We start from the raw sequence: 16904 nt of genomic DNA, 5'->3' as shown, positions 1-16904 counted from the left end.
AGATAGTTTCACAAGAGTTTATAAAAATAAATTCAAAAATATATATAAAAAATTAGGTGATATTTTGATAGTCTCTTGTTAAGGGTGTTTATTAATTCAGGTAAATTGGAACCAAACCGTAATTCAAATCAAAATAAAGTGTTTGGGTCGGCCTTTTTTTTAATTCGGATAAAAACTGAACCAAACCAATGAAATGCGATGTTAATTGATTTGGACGAATTTCAAAAATTCTACGTGCGAGTCCATTTACCCGAACCAACCATATTAATTAATATAATTTATATCATCATTATTATGGAAACTAGTATAAAATATTCAACTTCAAGAAGAAAAAAATGAAATGTCATTTGTGATATTCAAATTAGTTGATGTAAATTCGATATTTTTAAAAAATATATTTGCACATTTGTTTCTAATTTATCTGATCAATTCAACTCAAACCAACCTTTTATTTCTTGATTTGTTCGGTTTGAATTTTATCAAAAAAAATAATACTTCAAACCAAACTGATCCATATAATTTTGATCGGTTTAAATATCAGATTCTCTCAAAATCGAAACAAACCGATCCGCGAACACCCAAATAATGTCACAAAATTTATATCTATTAGTCTGTTTTTTAAAATATAACACGCAATAAGCACTACTTCTTGTTTAGCACTATCAATTAACTATAATTTTTTCGTATTAATATTGACTATATATAATACCATTACTCTAATGGTAACTTTTTTTTAGTACAAAAAGACGGTCATGGCTAACTTTTTAAGTTGTAGTATTATTCCACTAATTAAGTCTATATTATTCACAAAAATTATACTGAAAAATTATTAGTAATAAGTAAGTCCGTATAGACCATAGCTGAAAAGCTATTATACTAACGATGAAATCTAGAAGCAAACTCCTCTAGAGATTTCAAACGTATGCGATTTGTGATCTCAATCTCAATAATTCCAAACTACAAAAGAACACTATGTTGCTTAATGATTGTGACTCGTCTGCTGAAAATTTTCGTTTTCTATAATATAAACATGATACTTTAATCACAAGTGAATTTTGTATTTAAAATAAAACCAAATGTAGTTTGAACAGGGAGCAGTGTAACTACTATATAGGGATTGGCTGAATCTATTATTTCAAAAAACAACGAGAGCTAGATTAATTGCTTGTTATTTCAAAAATTAATATGCAGCTCGTGACAGATATATTTTCTCTATTTTCTTTTAAATGGGACAATTCCCAAACTGAGTTTTGAAAAAAAAAATGAATTAATTCTACATAGAAATAAAATAAAATCTTGATGGCATTCAATTTTATAAAATCACTGTGTTATAAAATAATTGATATTCTATGCTATTGTCCTCCTTAAATAAGCTCTGAATTGCATAATACTATTTTGACTTAATTGCAATTTTGATCCCTCTATTTTATCTTTTTTTCGATTTTGGTCCCCTTATTTTTAAAACCACGATTTTGGTCCCCTTCTGAATTTTCTGTTGAAAAAGAGACAAAAATAGGGACTAATTTTGAAGAAAAAAGCAAAATAGGGGGACAAAAATTGCACAGAAAACTTAAAAAAGGGACTAAAATAGTGGTTTATAAAATAGAGGGATCAAAATCAAGAAAAAGACAAAATTGGGGGACTAAAGTTGCAATTAAGCCTCCTATTTTTACACTCATTTTCTATACCAATACTTACATTTGCCACGTTTCACCATATTTATAAAGTGGACAACATTTTTAAATAAAAATAAATATTTTAAAAAATATCTTTTAAAAAAATTAATTTCGTAACATAAATATTAAATTTATTATTAATTAATTTTATTATTGCATTAATCACAAAAAAAATATATGTTATTAATTACATATTTTACTTATAATTTATTAACAAACTCCACTATTTCATTAACCAATAAAATACATAATATTAATCAATATTTAAAATTAATTTATAATTTATTTAATGAATTTTTAAAATTAAAAAGAAAATTAAATTAAAATAAAATTGGTCAATATTAACCAATTTATAAATTAGTATTCACATAGTATTAGCCAATTTTTTTACTATTTATTTTTTAAAAAAATTTAAAAATGTACTAACTAAATTATAAATTAATGTTAGAACTTGGTTGATATTATATATTTTGTTGGTTAATAAAGTAGTGAAATTGATTAATGATTTATAAGTAAAATATATGGTTAATAACATTATTTTTGTGGTTAATGCAATAATGAAATTGATTAATGGCTAAATCTTATATTTGAGTAATAAAATTATTATTTTTTTTAAATTAATAATTTTTATTTAAAAAATATTGTTTAGTGTATAAATACGGTGAACAATATTTTTTTAAAATAGAAATCATATACTGATTCAAGTTGAGTACAATTGGTTGTGTTGAGCTTTTGATTCGTATGCCTCGGCCCACTACCAAATTTATTGGTATCAGTATCCTTGGCTAGGTCATGCACCTCTTTGTTCGCTAGTCTACTTACATAGTTAACCCTAAAAATATTAAAATTCTCACTAGATTGTTTCATCTTCTTCACTAAGCCTTTGACCACCATCCTAGGTATAGCGAGATTGTTTGGTTGCATGAGCTTAACAAGATTTAAGCAGTCAGTTTCAACTGCCATAACTTGTCGGGCATATCGTTTATGAGAGTTGCTAGATTTTCGTCATTTGGTGAACCATCTAGCTATGGTATTTAGAGTGTGGCCATATTAATATATCCTCTTCTCCCGAGTTCATGAACCACCTCATTGTCACCTCCTTCAAAGTCATGGAGATGAGCTTGCACTTCAATGATTCTGACGTACCAATTATCTCCATCCGAGTGTTGATGGCGATGATGTGTTCTTAGGGGTCACTTTTCTCATTAAACTTCATCGGTGATGGCGGTTTAAAGTTATCTAGCACTAGAGTGCCCTCAACTATCATCTAAGAGAGGATGGGGATCTAAGACCCCAACTTCTATATGAAAATATTCATGATGCCGCTCCCTGAGGGTGACATTCGCTTCCAAAGTCTGATTGAAGTGACATAGATCCTCTATAGCAACACACATCTCTGCTAATGTTTCTTGGCTTTTGTGGTTTCTGCTGATAGCTTTAATGACGCTTCATCATGTCACCATACTGAAGAAGGTGGCTAAAGCAATTGAAAGTTAGGTTGAGTGTTGTGTATGTTAGTTTTACCAAGACTCTACGATAGACACCAATTGTATTTGTGAAATACAATAAGAGTATTTGAGAGCCAACTCACATGTTTTCTTGCAAGAGGCTGTGTATACTAGAGTTTGATGGAATAAATGAATGGATCTTCAAGCGCTAAACTTGAAGATTTAATTTGGGCAAGACCGATTATTCCTCAATTATTAGAGGATAACTTTTCCCTTTGATTGTCATCTCCCAAATCATTATCTCTTAGACACCTCATTTGCCACATATGATAAATGGTCAAAACATGAACCTTAATTTGGGCAAGGCAACGTAGAGCTGACCCACTATGTATTCCAGCGCCTTATGTGGCCTACTTTGCCATGGGATATCCCTTTATGTGCCTAATAAAATTATTCCAGTTTAAAGATATTATTAAATAATTTAACAATTGAATTGATTTAATTTAATTTCTACAAAGAATTATGGAAAATGTAAGTGTGCTAAAGATGACAAAATAGAAGTAATAAGTAATTGCATTAATTTTTTTTTTAAAAATAGTAGACCAAACGACCAAAACTATTATAAATTCAATTTTAAATTCAACTCGGAGTGACAATGTTTAACATAACTAAAAATAAGGGTGAACAAATTTGAATTGACAGTTTGAAATCGACCGATCCATTAGTTTTTTGTGCAAACGGATCGGGTCAGATAAATCGAATTGCTTAATTTAGGTAATATAAAATTGATTTATCGGGCTCGAATGATTATTTGGATCCATTGAAAATTATATCCGATCAAACTCAATTAATATTTAATTTATTTATTTTTATTATTATAGGGATGACCCATTATAAAAATGAAATTCATAATGTTGTCAAATTATTATCATTTTTATAATTAATAATGACATTGTGTACTCACAAGAATACAAAGACATACAATATAAAATTTTTAGTGTTATTTAATTTGTGGTTTATTGTCTGGTAATTATCAAATCAATGTCCAATAACATTGAAAATGTTACACGTAATAATATTTTTTTCAATAGTAAAAAATGTTCTTCTTTAGCAATTATAAAATTTTAATAGTTTTTTTTAATTAAAAAAATGTTCATGAGTTTTATAAAAAAAACATTTTATGAGTTTGATTTCAATAAATATTAAATAGATTAAACCTATCTCATTTATCTGTCAAACTGATTTAACTAAATTCAATTAAATTCAAATTTCAACTATTAAATTGGACCCTTAGAATGAAATGCAAATTGAGTTGAATCAAAGTTTTTGACCCGATATTAATTCAAACTGATGGAATGTCCGACAGTAAAAAAAACACACACACACAAAAATGAGATTATTTCTATATTCCAAGTATGAAAAACATGTCTAGAGTACTCTTCCCTAGCCTTGTAATCTCTAAAGTTGCTGCATTCTCAGTTGTATCACATGGTAAGTAGTAGCTTTATGAATAAGAGCAACTTTCTGCACCTACATTATTCCACCGTACCTATTCCTCTAAAACTTACTTACCATGACATGTATACTTATTTTATACTCTTAAAATTTATTTGTAGATCATTTTTAAAAAAAAGTTTATCCATAGATTACCTCAAATCATTTCTATTTCATTCAAGATAATCATCTTATCATATTAACTCACATTTGCTATATTAATTAATTAATCTCAATAGAGCTTCAATCAAATACTTTTTTCCATAGGAGGTGTGGAAAGTTATTTCTTACATTGTTCATTGGGCCAATTTTGTCATTAAAAGCAGCCCATTAGAGCCGGCGAAAAGTAGTTACGTTACTTTATTAGACCGTTGTACCCTTTATCCAGAACAAAAAGACTATTATACCCCTTTTGAAATCCAACCTCTCTCTCATTTTCAATTTTCGCTGGCGCTCTCTTTTCTCTTTAGTCTTGTTCTACCTCTGACCGGGAAAAACAACACTAAATTCCACTCAACCCTAGTTTCTCTCTCCTCTTTCTCTCTCTCTAGAATCTCAACAATGGCGTTCGCTTCTTTCCTCGGAAGAGTCCTCTTCGCCTCCGTCTTCATCCTCTCTGCTTACCAAGAGTCAGTTCACTTTCTGCCCTAATCAATGTTTTTTTTTTCATCTTTGAAAAATCACATGCATGTTGATTAGTTTTGTAATTGCTTGAAATCTATGGTGTTTAGGTTTTTTTTTCTACTGAATTGGTTGTTGTGGTAGTTCTTGTACTTGGATCTGTTGTGTTTGAGGCTGAATGATTTGTATGAGAAAAATTATTCAGCAGATCTAGGTAAAGTGGATATTTTCTGGATCTGTTTTGTTTTATTGTATTAGATATATGAGTTAAGAGCTGTGATATATTACTATAGAGGTTTTTGTCAAACTGGGAAATTTGCTGAAAAAATGATAAATTTGGAGCTAGTTTGGATAGGTTTTTTCACCGGAATTCATAGAAAGGATGGATTTGAAATTATTTTATCATAATTATGACTTCTAGCTAAATAGTAGGATCTCTCATTGTTTGAAAATTTAATATCAACATTTGAAAATTTGATATCCTTAACCTGAGACCTTGAGAGGAGCACACTCTCAGGTCCCAAGCCTTAGCCAACAGGCCGACCCCTGATCTCTAATCTACGATCTAGAATCTCAATTGTACACTGGATTTCTTATTACTAGTGGATTGTGATTTCTGATTTATGTGGAATTATGTGAATATTGTGCCCCCATTCTTCTCTATACTCAACATGTTTATTTTCTAACTAAAACGGATCACTTCAATTTAGTCCTATGGTTTATGAGATTATTCTTTACATGCTTCTTGAGATAGTTGCAGGTTATGTCTAGAACTTACTGTTTATGATTAATTAGAAATTTGGAGCTGGAACTTATTTTTATTTGACATTTGAATTATAAACGCACTTGTTTGTTAATGATTCTCTTTATGACATTTCTTTATTTTTCCTCCCTCTCACAGATTTCATGACTATGGAGTTGATGGGGGACCTGCAGCAAAAGCAATCAGACCGAAGTTTGATGCCTTTATAACTAAAGTTGATTCACATGTTGGCTTCCAACTTCCAGAAATTGATGTTAGTCCCTCTTTCTCAGTATCAATTATGTCAAGAAACCATGATTTAAAATTAAAAAGCACAAGTGTAAACAAGGAAAAAGAAAGTTAAAGTGAGGTCCAGCATGTAGTTTGAAACTGCTTAAGAATTTTGTAATGATCATGCATTTTTCTGTTATAAAGGATGATGTGAGAAGTCTGATTTAATTGTAGATGAAAACCTACGAGGGTAACTAATATAATGCATTTGCCTTAATTGCATGGGTTCGGATAAGACTATTATGTCGGGGATATGAGGTTGGCCTGGTGGTTGGGTTGGGGTGGTAGAATTAAGTTTGGTGGTTGGCTTGATTCCCATGCCCAACATATTATTCACTAGCTAGCATTTTTCATTCGAAAAAAATGACTATCAAGTAGCCCGGACAAAGTATTAACCTAAAAAGTATTAATCTGTACACGCATTCTGTTAATTATTTTGGCCTTGAAACTTATATTTGCTTGCCTGCTTGCCCTTGTATAGTTTTGGGTTCTCAGCATGATGTACTATAGTGTTGGACAATAATTGAATTTTCTTTCATCATTTTATCTGTTATGGATATAGTTATCATTTTACCTACATGTACCCATGTTTGATCAGATACTCCTTTTTACATGCATATTACTTTGCTTTGTATCTAGAATATTTGTGTTTATTTATATAATATAGTTTATATCACATCACCAACAGATAAAATTTTTAGTTGCTGGAGCTATTGCTCTCAAGGGTGTTGGAGGGATTCTTTTCATACTCGGCAGTTCGCTTGGAGCTACACTTCTGGTTTGTAGTTTGAATTCTCTCCATCCAATTGAGTTTATAACTTTATTTTCATCTCTCTTTAATATGGTTCTTTTCTCCCTGTAGCTTTTGCATCAGTTGATTACCGCTCCAATATTGTATGATTTTTATAATTACGATACAGAGGACAGAGAATATATTCAACTGTTCATCAAGTTTACCCAGGTCAGAGCAGTGGGCTTATTGATTTTCATATTTTATCTTCATGTTGCCTGATTTCTGATTTCAATCTACTGTTGCAATGTTCCTTCATGTATTATTTTATTGCAATTGTTTATTAAATGGTATGGTATTACTCCTTGCAGAATTTGGCTCTCTTCGGGGCTTTATTGTTTTTTATTGGGATGAAGAACTCAATTCCTAGAAGGCAACCCAAGAAGAAGGTTCCCAAAACAAAAACCTACTAGCAGCCGTAATTTAAGGTCTCATTTTGCAAGAAGGTTCGCTGGTTGTTCAATGTTCAGAATTCCTATTCCCAGATTTCCCAGGAACTATCTTGAGTGTTTGTCTGGCACAGCACAAATCTCCCATCCGACAAGTATTGTAGGTGTAGCATTAGTCTCATGGATTACACATAATTTATGTATGCATATATTGTTCTATTGTTTGACATTGTGAATTATCTTTCAATTGCTAAACTTGTCCACCGAGAGGGGTTAAAATGCATGATTAGAGCCTGTTTGCTCGAACTTAAGAGAGTGCTGATTTCATTTTTTTAATGGTCTTAAAAGTGTGGACGTTGAAAATTGCTGCTTTGCCAGCATATAATTCTGTGTTCCTTTTCACCGGACTTGATGTTTATTTTCTACTGCGTTGAGTTTGAAAGAATTGACTTGATTTTGTCTAACCCGCCATGACAAAGATGGCGAGTTTGAAAGAATTATCTCTTGGGCAGTGAGTTTTTGTTTGGAGTATTGTCTAATCTTTTTGTTGGTTCACATGATGGGATATATTTCCTATCAGATTGTGTTTAGAGAAGTACAGTAACAATTAATGATATAAATTTTATAAACAGGATTGGTTGGAGAACATCAATGGTGGGTTTAAAATTAGGTTTGATAGGACAGTAACACTATTTATTGCTACATTGAATGGTAAAATAATAAGGTGCATGGTGGACCATCTATGACGGTGGTCTAGGATAGAAACAATTATGAAATCAAACATCTTCAAAACCTCATTGCCATTAGATCTTGTGACACGGTTTAACCTCCTCCTATATAGAATCTGGTATAGGTAAAGGTTTGAACAAACTTTGAGACGAGGCCGACATCTCGGTGGAAGGACTGTGCCAACCTCATGTTATTTCTGAAAATTCCACCATGTCCTCTAGTTGGTGTGGTGTGAAATTCAGACAACAAATTTAGAATTCATATTGTATTTGAGGTTAGGATTAATCCCCTTTTATAGTGTAACCTATTCTGCTCCAAAATGTAATGCAGAGGAGCATTAGGATCAACCAACAATTCGTCGATCATTTTGTTTAAATCCTCATTAGCCTCTAGCTATGTGTAAATAGGCTAAATTGCTTTTGAATTTGCAACATCCTCCAAAATGTCTCATCCCTCCAAAAATAGATTGATAAATGTGTATTTTAATTGAAAATCATATTCAATTTCAAACACTTATTCACTTGACCAATAAGTAAATATAAAGCCTCCAATTTGTGTGTATATTTGGATTGTCCTAAATGTTTGAAATGATCCTAAAATATCACAGATTATTCTGTTAGGTATCAAAGATTGAAATCAAATTTAAAGAGTCAAGAATCTGCATTGAAAACAAAGGAAGCAAGAAGCCAAACAATTCACTAATCAGGACATTATTCCATTAGGGAATGATGATAAGAAAGAAGGCCAAAGAATCAAAACAAATCCACTAAGTCGAATTTCTTTCAATTAACAAATTTGAGGATGAACAACTCAAGAAAAAAAGGGCAATTCCACAACTTTAAATTAGCGGATGTAAGATGGTTCAACTACATTTATTAAAGAAAAAAAATCTAATATGCTAATTGACAATTTTTTTTTGTCATCTTACATTTATAAATTACTCGAACGATTAATTTTACAAAATATTTCAATTAGCTTATCGGCTATTACTCATCAACGATCAATTATAAGTTATAAGCTATCAAATATAAACTATAAACTATCAGCTAACTTATCAATCAACCAATATTTTTATCAAATAGAGTCTATCAATCATCAGTCATCAACTATAAATTACTAGTTAACTTATTAGACAATCGTTATTTTTATCAAACAAAACCAAAATAGAAAGATTAGTTTTATGATCCAACTAAAATAAGAAAATTATAATTATAATTAATTCTATAAACATACATTCTTAGAGCATCTCAATGATACAATTTATTAGGATTAACTTAAAGAAACATAGTGCAATGCAATTCTTATGAACTTAAGATAGTTCCCTTCCATATTAAAAAAATGTATAAAAATAAGAGAGAAGTATTTTTATTATAGTACTCCTTATATGTATTGAGAATGATAATTTTTTTTATTAATTAGAAGATAGAATTGAAAAATATATATTAAAAATTAAAATGGATCATTTATTTTGGGACACTATTTTATTCCAAACAAATTAGTCATTGAGAGACGGAGGGAGTAGTTTCTACAAGTTGCCGCCATGTCTATCTTCAATCCCCTAATCTTGTTAATGATGTGTTATTTTTAAAATTTTAGTTGAACTTCACCCTACAAAACTGATATAGAAGGTAAAAATTGTTTACACTTATAAACCTATGTTATATCTGATTATGGAACTCTTAGCATACTTTTACATCCAATACTATTGCATTTGATTGTGGAACTCTTGACTCTTAAAATTGATTTTGCACAATTGAGTTTAACATTTGATTGTGGAACTTTTAACTCTTAAAAATTGATTTTCTACAATTGAGTTTAACATTGTATAAAATATATCATGATATTAGAATCTATCTTTCGGATCATCTACTATTTATATTCGTAAATTGAAAAAACCAAATCTCACATTATTTATGCAACATGCCCAATAGTATAGGATGTGAGATGGTGTATTAAAAAAATTCCAAATTTCACATAAATTAAAGGTATAAGCTGAAAAGAGATTACAAATAGATTTAAAAACCTAACACTATTTGAACTTAAAGATACTATCAGTCCCTTACTATTCAAGCCAACCACAAGTCCAACCACTTTTTAATGTTTTTAGAAACTGCAAGTGAGTTAAAATAACTTCATGAATTTATAGAAACTAAAATTTGATTTTACATTATTGATAATTAATAATCACATTTCAATACAAACACATGCCACCTTATGTTCCAGTTGGACCCTCCATGAGCATAAGCAACCTGTATAGGTTTGTTGATATTCCATAGTTTACTTATTAAGCTCACAAGGCTATATTTTTAAATGATCATCAAAGCATAAGTCTGGAACATAAAAAGTGGCACTAAGAGTAACAAGGGGTCAATGCATTGTATTATTTCAATGCCAAACACAAACAAACACTCAAAATTCAAACCAGATTTAAGAAAAACAGCAATTAGAGTCTTGAACACACAAGGGTAAGAAATCCTGAGCATCATTTCAGTGATCAATAATGAGTTACGGCAACAAATAAAGGGCCCCGAAGTTTCTACAAATCATCCAGTTACTGTTGCTGCAGTGCTCTTGGATTGCAGTATCTGAACAAGCGGCCACAAGATGTCCAGTCGGTGTACATTTTTGTTGTTTTCAACCTGAGACCCAATATGGTCATCAACAATAATCACTAGATAGCTAATATAAGGACAATGATAAATCCATGTTGCAGTTTCTATTTGACAATGTATCTTGTTTAATGCCTAATGAAATCTTACCTCAACAATAAAGCATATTAACATCTTGTCATCGCGAGTTTTTGTTGCACCCTTCAAAATTGTAAGGCCTAAGCTTCTTATGGCTTCCGCTATTTCAAGAAAATGGCTCCATTCTTCACATAGCATCTACAGCAAAAAAGTCAGAATTAAAATAGAAAATGTATGCAATAGATGATTACGAGTCCAAACCAACTCCATTTTCCATCAGCAAGGTTTTTCATTTTGTACTTGCGTATTATAGTTTTTAATCAACAAATCAAATCGTAATTTTCAAGTCATACTCATACGTACCTCAACAAGCATTTGTCCGTTCTTGCTAAGATTCTCCACTAATATTGAATGAACTTTTAGATGACCCCCTACCTCCATTGCCCAGCTCGAACCCTGGTCACTACTAGAGGATCCGAGAATGTCTGCTTCCACATGATGTAACTGTGAAATTGCAGGAGTGTTAAAGAACAGAAAAAATCAACAGAATTTTCTAACGGGGTCATTTGAATTTTAATGCAGGAGTGTTAATTTTTTACATATATTTCTCAAATCCTTTTAAACCTTTACCTTTGATTTAGAATCAGCGAATTTTGTTAGCTTGTCAGCATGCTTAGTTATGCTTTGCAGAAAGAGCATGTGCTTTATCGAGCGCTCCAGTAGTGAATCAATACTGCACTGTTGAAGTTAACATAAAATGTTTAGTCACATGAACCAGAATTGCAACCATCGCGTAAACCAAAAAATGGTAAGAAAGATAGTACAACAAGATACCTTTGCACCATTTGGAACCAACTCTCTCAGCTCCTTAATTCGATCTTGGATCAGTTGCCTGTCTCTTGGCCGAGGTCTGCAACTTTCTCCAGGTCTAGCCCTCTTCTTGATGTTCTTAGATGGTTCAGATGACCTTTCGAGTTGTTCACTACAAGCACTGGGACATATAGATGAAATGCCTTGAGATGACATAACACCGCATACCCCTGACGATGAGCTCAAACAATGGTGTTTTTCCTCTCTGAAAAGAGAAGGATGATCTATTGAATAGCTTTCTGGATTAACAGTATGCACATTTTGAATAGAAACTTCAGGTTTTTTGCCAGAACTTATTGCAGATTGCTTTGATCTATAAAATGATGATTCACTATTAACATCATTATTACTACTGTGACAAATGTTGGCCACCATTGCTTCCAAAAGATGCTCTGAAGTTGATTGACTAGGGTTAACTGTGTCTGGCATATCCACAATTCTCACATCTTGATTAACCTGTGCCAGCGAATCCATATATTTACTCCCTTTCAAAGATGCTGGTCCAAGTGCTTCGTGTAGTTCACAGCCAGCCGGAAAACTCAACTGTGTATAGGAGGTATCCTTGCCACAAGGCACAGTCCAAAACTCTGACTTTTTGCAGTGTTTATGAGATTTGTCACTTTCAGAAACATATGCTTCTAGAAAATCTGTAGGAAAGCATGCAGAATCAACTCTGGACTTTTCTGAATGGTGTATCAAATCGCTAACGCCATCATTATTTATAAGAGAATTGTTCAAAAATGATGATAAATTTTGTTCCGATTCCAATCTCATATTTTTGTAGCCATCACTGCCCCCCGCACACTCCCTCGCACTTAGAGGCCTTATCTCTCCAAATTCCTGATGCTCCACGTTAATCATATCAAACGTCGACTGAAGCAAAATGGGACTCACATCATTATTGAGCTCGGGTACTTCGTGCTTGATCACATTATCACCCATTTCCCAATAAGCAGAATTAGTTGCACTGCTCCTCCCAGAACATTGAAGGGGCATCAAAACATCCACTGTTTCATTCGTCATGCATGCAGGCATAATATCTGAAGATGATTTTTCCTTCAAGATATCCTGCTGAAAAAAATAAGAAAGGTAAACCTCGTGATAATGCTCAAAACAGATTAGCTGTAATAACTGTGTCATGCAGTTACTGATCTCGACCATCCAATCTAAATCGATGATTGAGATTGTTTAAATTTGACTTAATGTATATGTAAATCGTTAAATCTCAAGTCAAATGCCAATATTGACTACTCTGTGGAATAATTACTATAGGCAATCCTGGTCCATGATGAAGAAGCTTACATGAGATGAAGAGCTCTTCAAACTATGTTGTATTTGACTAGGAATGTGGTCTATTGAGTAATCTTGAGTAGACAAAAAAAGGTTTCTTATATAATTAATAACTCCCATATCTTCATTCACCTGCAGCCAGGGGTGACAGAAGCAATGCAAATTGTCAAGTGTTTTACATAATAAATGAATTTCCAAATGAGCTTGGGCCAGTTTGTTTCAGCTTTAAAAAAATGGATTTTTTCTTTGTATTTTTGAAAATAAATTTTCCAAAACCGTTTTTCAAAATATTACAAGTTTTTTTATATTCGTTTTTTCTAAAATGAAACACTAATTTTGACATCCTATAACATAAACACACATTACTGAAGATCAAAACTCAGTCAAAATCGCAATTTTTTCAAAAAATTGTATTTCAAAAATGATTTTTATGAAAATCTATTTGAAATAGCTTCAAAATTAAGTGATTTTTTGAAATTTTGATATCCAAATTTTTTTCCCATAAATAAATGAAATACCTAAAATCACATTTTAAGAATAACTATTCAAACAAAATTTTTATTTGAAAATTATTTTACAAAGTTTCTTTGTAAAAATTATTTTCACAAAATTATGTAACACTATAAAAATCATTTTGAAAAAAAGCCAAAACAAACGGGCCCATAATATCCAGGGAATATCCTACACTCTAACAAAATTATAGCACATTTCGAAGAGAAAAAAATCAACTAATTATTTCCAAAAAAAAAAATCAACTAATTATAGCAACGAGATTAAATACACGAATGGTCATGATACATTCAAGCAAAAGAGCACGAATAAATTTTAAAATCACAACAAATACAAGGTCTGCTACGAACAAAATCGTGAAGATATAGTATATTGCTCAATCAAAGGAAATAAACATTAAAAAGTACTCATCTTACTTTTATTAGAGATCCAAGCTGAACAACGCCGAGTGGAACTACAGACACAACAACAATTGTCTACAAGGCAAAGTAAAAGCGTTGTCAATGAAAAACTTCAATGCAGACAAAAGTAAAGTGATGCATTATTTTCTATCAAAGAATCTCTAGGTTTCTCGCAATAATTACACTAAAACAGAATGCAACATTATATGATTTCAATATAATTTGGTTGCAACTAGTGAAATAAGAACATTAAGCCAGAGCCCTATAATGGCTCGGCATCATTGTTGTCAATCGCGGATCACAGAAAATAGTGGTTTGTTCAAATTCCGTTACACAGCAGTGCTATAACGCTGCTATAGCTGCTATTTAACAACATTTTGTACTATATAGCATGTCACCAGCGATTTGTTTGAATTCTGCTATGCTATAGCGCTGTAGACATTATTTAACAATACCGCTTGGTACTATTACTATTGGTATCATGAGGCAATTTTAATTTCTAGATAGACATGTGAAGTTCACGCTTCCAATTTTAAGAAATCAGTTAGCTTACCCTAATTCCAGCCGAAAACTGAGTTTGCCACAAATCATCAAACTGAAAATCAAACCAAAAGGAGGAAAATAATGAAGAATGGTTGCAAGTTTAGTTAGATACTGACATGTACTTGTCCAATACCAAGTAAAGACTTTAAAACTTGTAACTTGTAACTGTAATTCTCACCTCAAAAGACAAGCCAGAACTTGTAACTTGATCATCTGCACAGATCCACCGATGTTTTCCAGTAACAGCTACCTGTCCAACAACACTGTACACAAAGAAGGATCTTAGGACAAGCACTAAGTAATCGAAAGTTTCAAATCTCAAGTAAAATGTTACATTTGATTAATCATACCCTTCCCCTAATGAGTATACATTATTCGACATCTTTGCCACAGCTAACCCCAAAGCCTCATGAGAAAACTTCCCACCCTTAATCTGTTCCAAGGCCTTTTGACAGTACTTATTTTCTGAAGAGCCAAAATAATCTGAATTATCATAGTAAGCATCCTCCAATGTTAAGATCCTGCAACAAAAAAAGCACCGCGTCCCGAAAATTTAAGGTAATAGTACATAACTCTTTGTGCTAAGTGCATTAGTAACATAACCAAATGAACAATAGTTGTAGTAATAACATACATTGGATTTGGAGCACAATGTTTGAGCTTCCAAAATATAGCATAATTCCAATGAGTATTGAAACAAAGACTTCTGAGTAGTTGATGTAAATTGCTACCCATCTTGTTCCTTTAAAAACTTACAAACCTTGAAACCTCCAAAAAAAGACGAAAAAAACCCCCCAAATCCAATCACACAGAAAGAACCAATCAATCAACTTTCCCCTAACTATCTAGCTCCCTCTGTAAGACCCTCTTCCAGCTTGCTTCCTCCGCAACCCAGCTCGCCGTTTTAATGGCGGTTCTTTTCCAACAGATTGTAATAGTAACACACGATCCCCACCCATCACTCACACCACAAAATTCCCACCACCTCACCAACAAAAGCTTCAAACTTTACCTCACAATCGTTAAATTAAACACAACCAAACCCTCAATTACGCGGAAAAAACAAAACTACTAGCACAACAAAATTTCCCAATTGCCATCAAATTAACGCGCATTTAAACAAACACCTTATGTTCTTGAAGCTTAATTCCGAAATTTAGCTTATATCTGATGACATATCAAAGTGTTTAAGGTTGTTGCGGTGTTGAATTTCTCTGAAATTGTGATAGAATTTGCTAACAATGAAGAATTGTGATAATTATAAGGTAAATTCAGTCCCTTTTCACAGAGGAAGAGAGAGAATGAGCTTACAGATGTTGGCAATTTCTGAGAAGAAAGTGAAGATGCAAAGAGTGAAAGAATGTATATGGTGGAAGAGAAGAAGAGTGTGTGAGTTCTTTTATTTTCTAGTTGGAAATTGTGACACTTTGCTCAACTTTTAATCTCAACCGTCCGATTCATCTTAAAATGATGTAAAAATTCTTTAAAATAATTTTACTATTCACCATTACTAAAAACAACAACTGATAGTGCCGTTAAATCAGTTGAGTTGATAGTTGTGGAAGGATATCAGATACAGTAGTGTGAAACCGAATATACAACATTTTAGTTGTTTATTTTCTAAAAAGTGAATTCAACAACTAACTCAACTCAGTTGATTAAGTCGATTCAGTTTATAATTGGGCAAAGATATCTTAGGATAAAACTCGGATAATTGTTAATCGTGTATTATGTAAAGGTGCTTGTAATTAAAATGATGAAACATTGTTTACTATGAAGACTAGTAAGGGAAAAAGTCCCAAAGGTAAGTCCATGAGGATTAGGGGGTGATTAGAGGTGGGTATTTAAGATTAAGAATCACCATTAAGAAAAATCCAAAAAGGAAGAATCCAATTGAGTAATGACTTTATGGTGGTGAGAATGGATGGCCAACAACATGATATAAAATTGAGGACATGCTTCCTTATCTTTTCTCCAAGTTCTCAAACCTTTCTTTGACATTCTAGTAAAAGGAGTCTCTTTATTTACCTACTTTTTCAACAATGGTCTTGTTGTGCCTTATTGTAAAAAGAAAATAATCATCTTATTGATCTAAAGTTATCACACCTTCAACCTCCACATTGTTTCATCATAGAAAATTATAAATGTTTATTTTCATGGCAATTTTTCATGAAGTCAATGTGTTTATAGATTGCTTCTTAGACAAGAGATGTAAATGGTGTTTTAGGCAGTCACGTTTCTACTGAATTGATAAACACTTGGATTGCACCACCTACTTCGTATTGGAAAATGTTATGTGAATATTGTTTTTTTTTAATTAATTTTATTTAATTTAATTCGAGTGTTATAATGCTCAAACATATTATTTAATTATTTAATTTAATTCAAGATAACTGATTTATATAAAAAATAATATAGAAAAA

General features: G+C 31.8%; 2 protein-coding genes across 4 annotated transcripts; one reads left to right on the top strand and one right to left on the bottom strand.

The window, feature by feature from the left end:
• The first annotated feature begins 5052 nt into the window (after nt 1-5052).
• Nucleotides 5053-7853, top strand: LOC131621670 (uncharacterized). The gene is made up of 5 exons (XM_058892698.1): nt 5053-5247; nt 6141-6255; nt 6961-7050; nt 7135-7233; nt 7374-7853. The coding sequence occupies exons 1-5, from the start codon at nt 5180-5182 to the stop codon at nt 7473-7475; spliced, it is 474 nt and encodes a 157-aa protein (XP_058748681.1). The 5' UTR covers nt 5053-5179; the 3' UTR covers nt 7476-7853.
• A 2444-nt stretch (nt 7854-10297) lies between these two features.
• Nucleotides 10298-16284, bottom strand: LOC131621669 (transcription factor bHLH155-like). 3 transcript variants are annotated; one of them, XM_058892695.1, is made up of 11 exons: nt 15116-16284; nt 14832-15002; nt 14660-14744; nt 14492-14533; nt 13954-14013; nt 13040-13159; nt 11702-12808; nt 11498-11605; nt 11231-11371; nt 10940-11065; nt 10298-10819 (listed from the first exon to the last, which is right to left on the bottom strand). In XM_058892695.1, the coding sequence occupies exons 1-11, from the start codon at nt 15214-15216 to the stop codon at nt 10724-10726; spliced, it is 2157 nt and encodes a 718-aa protein (XP_058748678.1). In that variant the 5' UTR covers nt 15217-16284; the 3' UTR covers nt 10298-10723. The 3 variants fall into 3 exon arrangements, with proteins under 3 accessions (XP_058748678.1, XP_058748679.1, XP_058748680.1); XM_058892696.1 differs by having other exon boundaries at nt 11702-12805; XM_058892697.1 differs by lacking the exon at nt 13040-13159 and having other exon boundaries at nt 11702-12805.
• Nucleotides 16285-16904: the final 620 nt, after the last annotated feature.

Source organism: Vicia villosa, unplaced genomic scaffold, assembly GCF_029867415.1.
Source record: "Vicia villosa cultivar HV-30 ecotype Madison, WI unplaced genomic scaffold, Vvil1.0 ctg.000010F_1_1, whole genome shotgun sequence".
NCBI lineage: Eukaryota > Viridiplantae > Streptophyta > Magnoliopsida > Fabales > Fabaceae > Vicia > Vicia villosa.
The sequence above is the reverse complement of the archived record's forward strand: the minus strand, read 5'-3'. Positions and strand labels throughout refer to the sequence as shown.

Coding starts and splice junctions, on each gene's coding strand:
- LOC131621670 (XM_058892698.1), top strand. CDS start 5,180: ATGGCGTTCGCTTCTTTCCTCGGAAGAGTCCTCTTCGCCTCCGTCTTC. Junction 5,248..6,140: donor ATCCTCTCTGCTTACCAAGA/GTCAGTTCACTT, acceptor TCCCTCTCACAG/ATTTCATGACTATGGAGTTG. Junction 7,234..7,373: donor TGTTCATCAAGTTTACCCAG/GTCAGAGCAGTG, acceptor TACTCCTTGCAG/AATTTGGCTCTCTTCGGGGC.
- LOC131621669 (XM_058892695.1), bottom strand. CDS start 15,216: ATGGGTAGCAATTTACATCAACTACTCAGAAGTCTTTGTTTCAATACT. Junction 11,606..11,701: donor TGGTTCCAAATGGTGCAAAG/GTATCTTGTTGT, acceptor TAACTTCAACAG/TGCAGTATTGATTCACTACT. Junction 10,820..10,939: donor TAATATGCTTTATTGTTGAG/GTAAGATTTCAT, acceptor ATTGGGTCTCAG/GTTGAAAACAACAAAAATGT.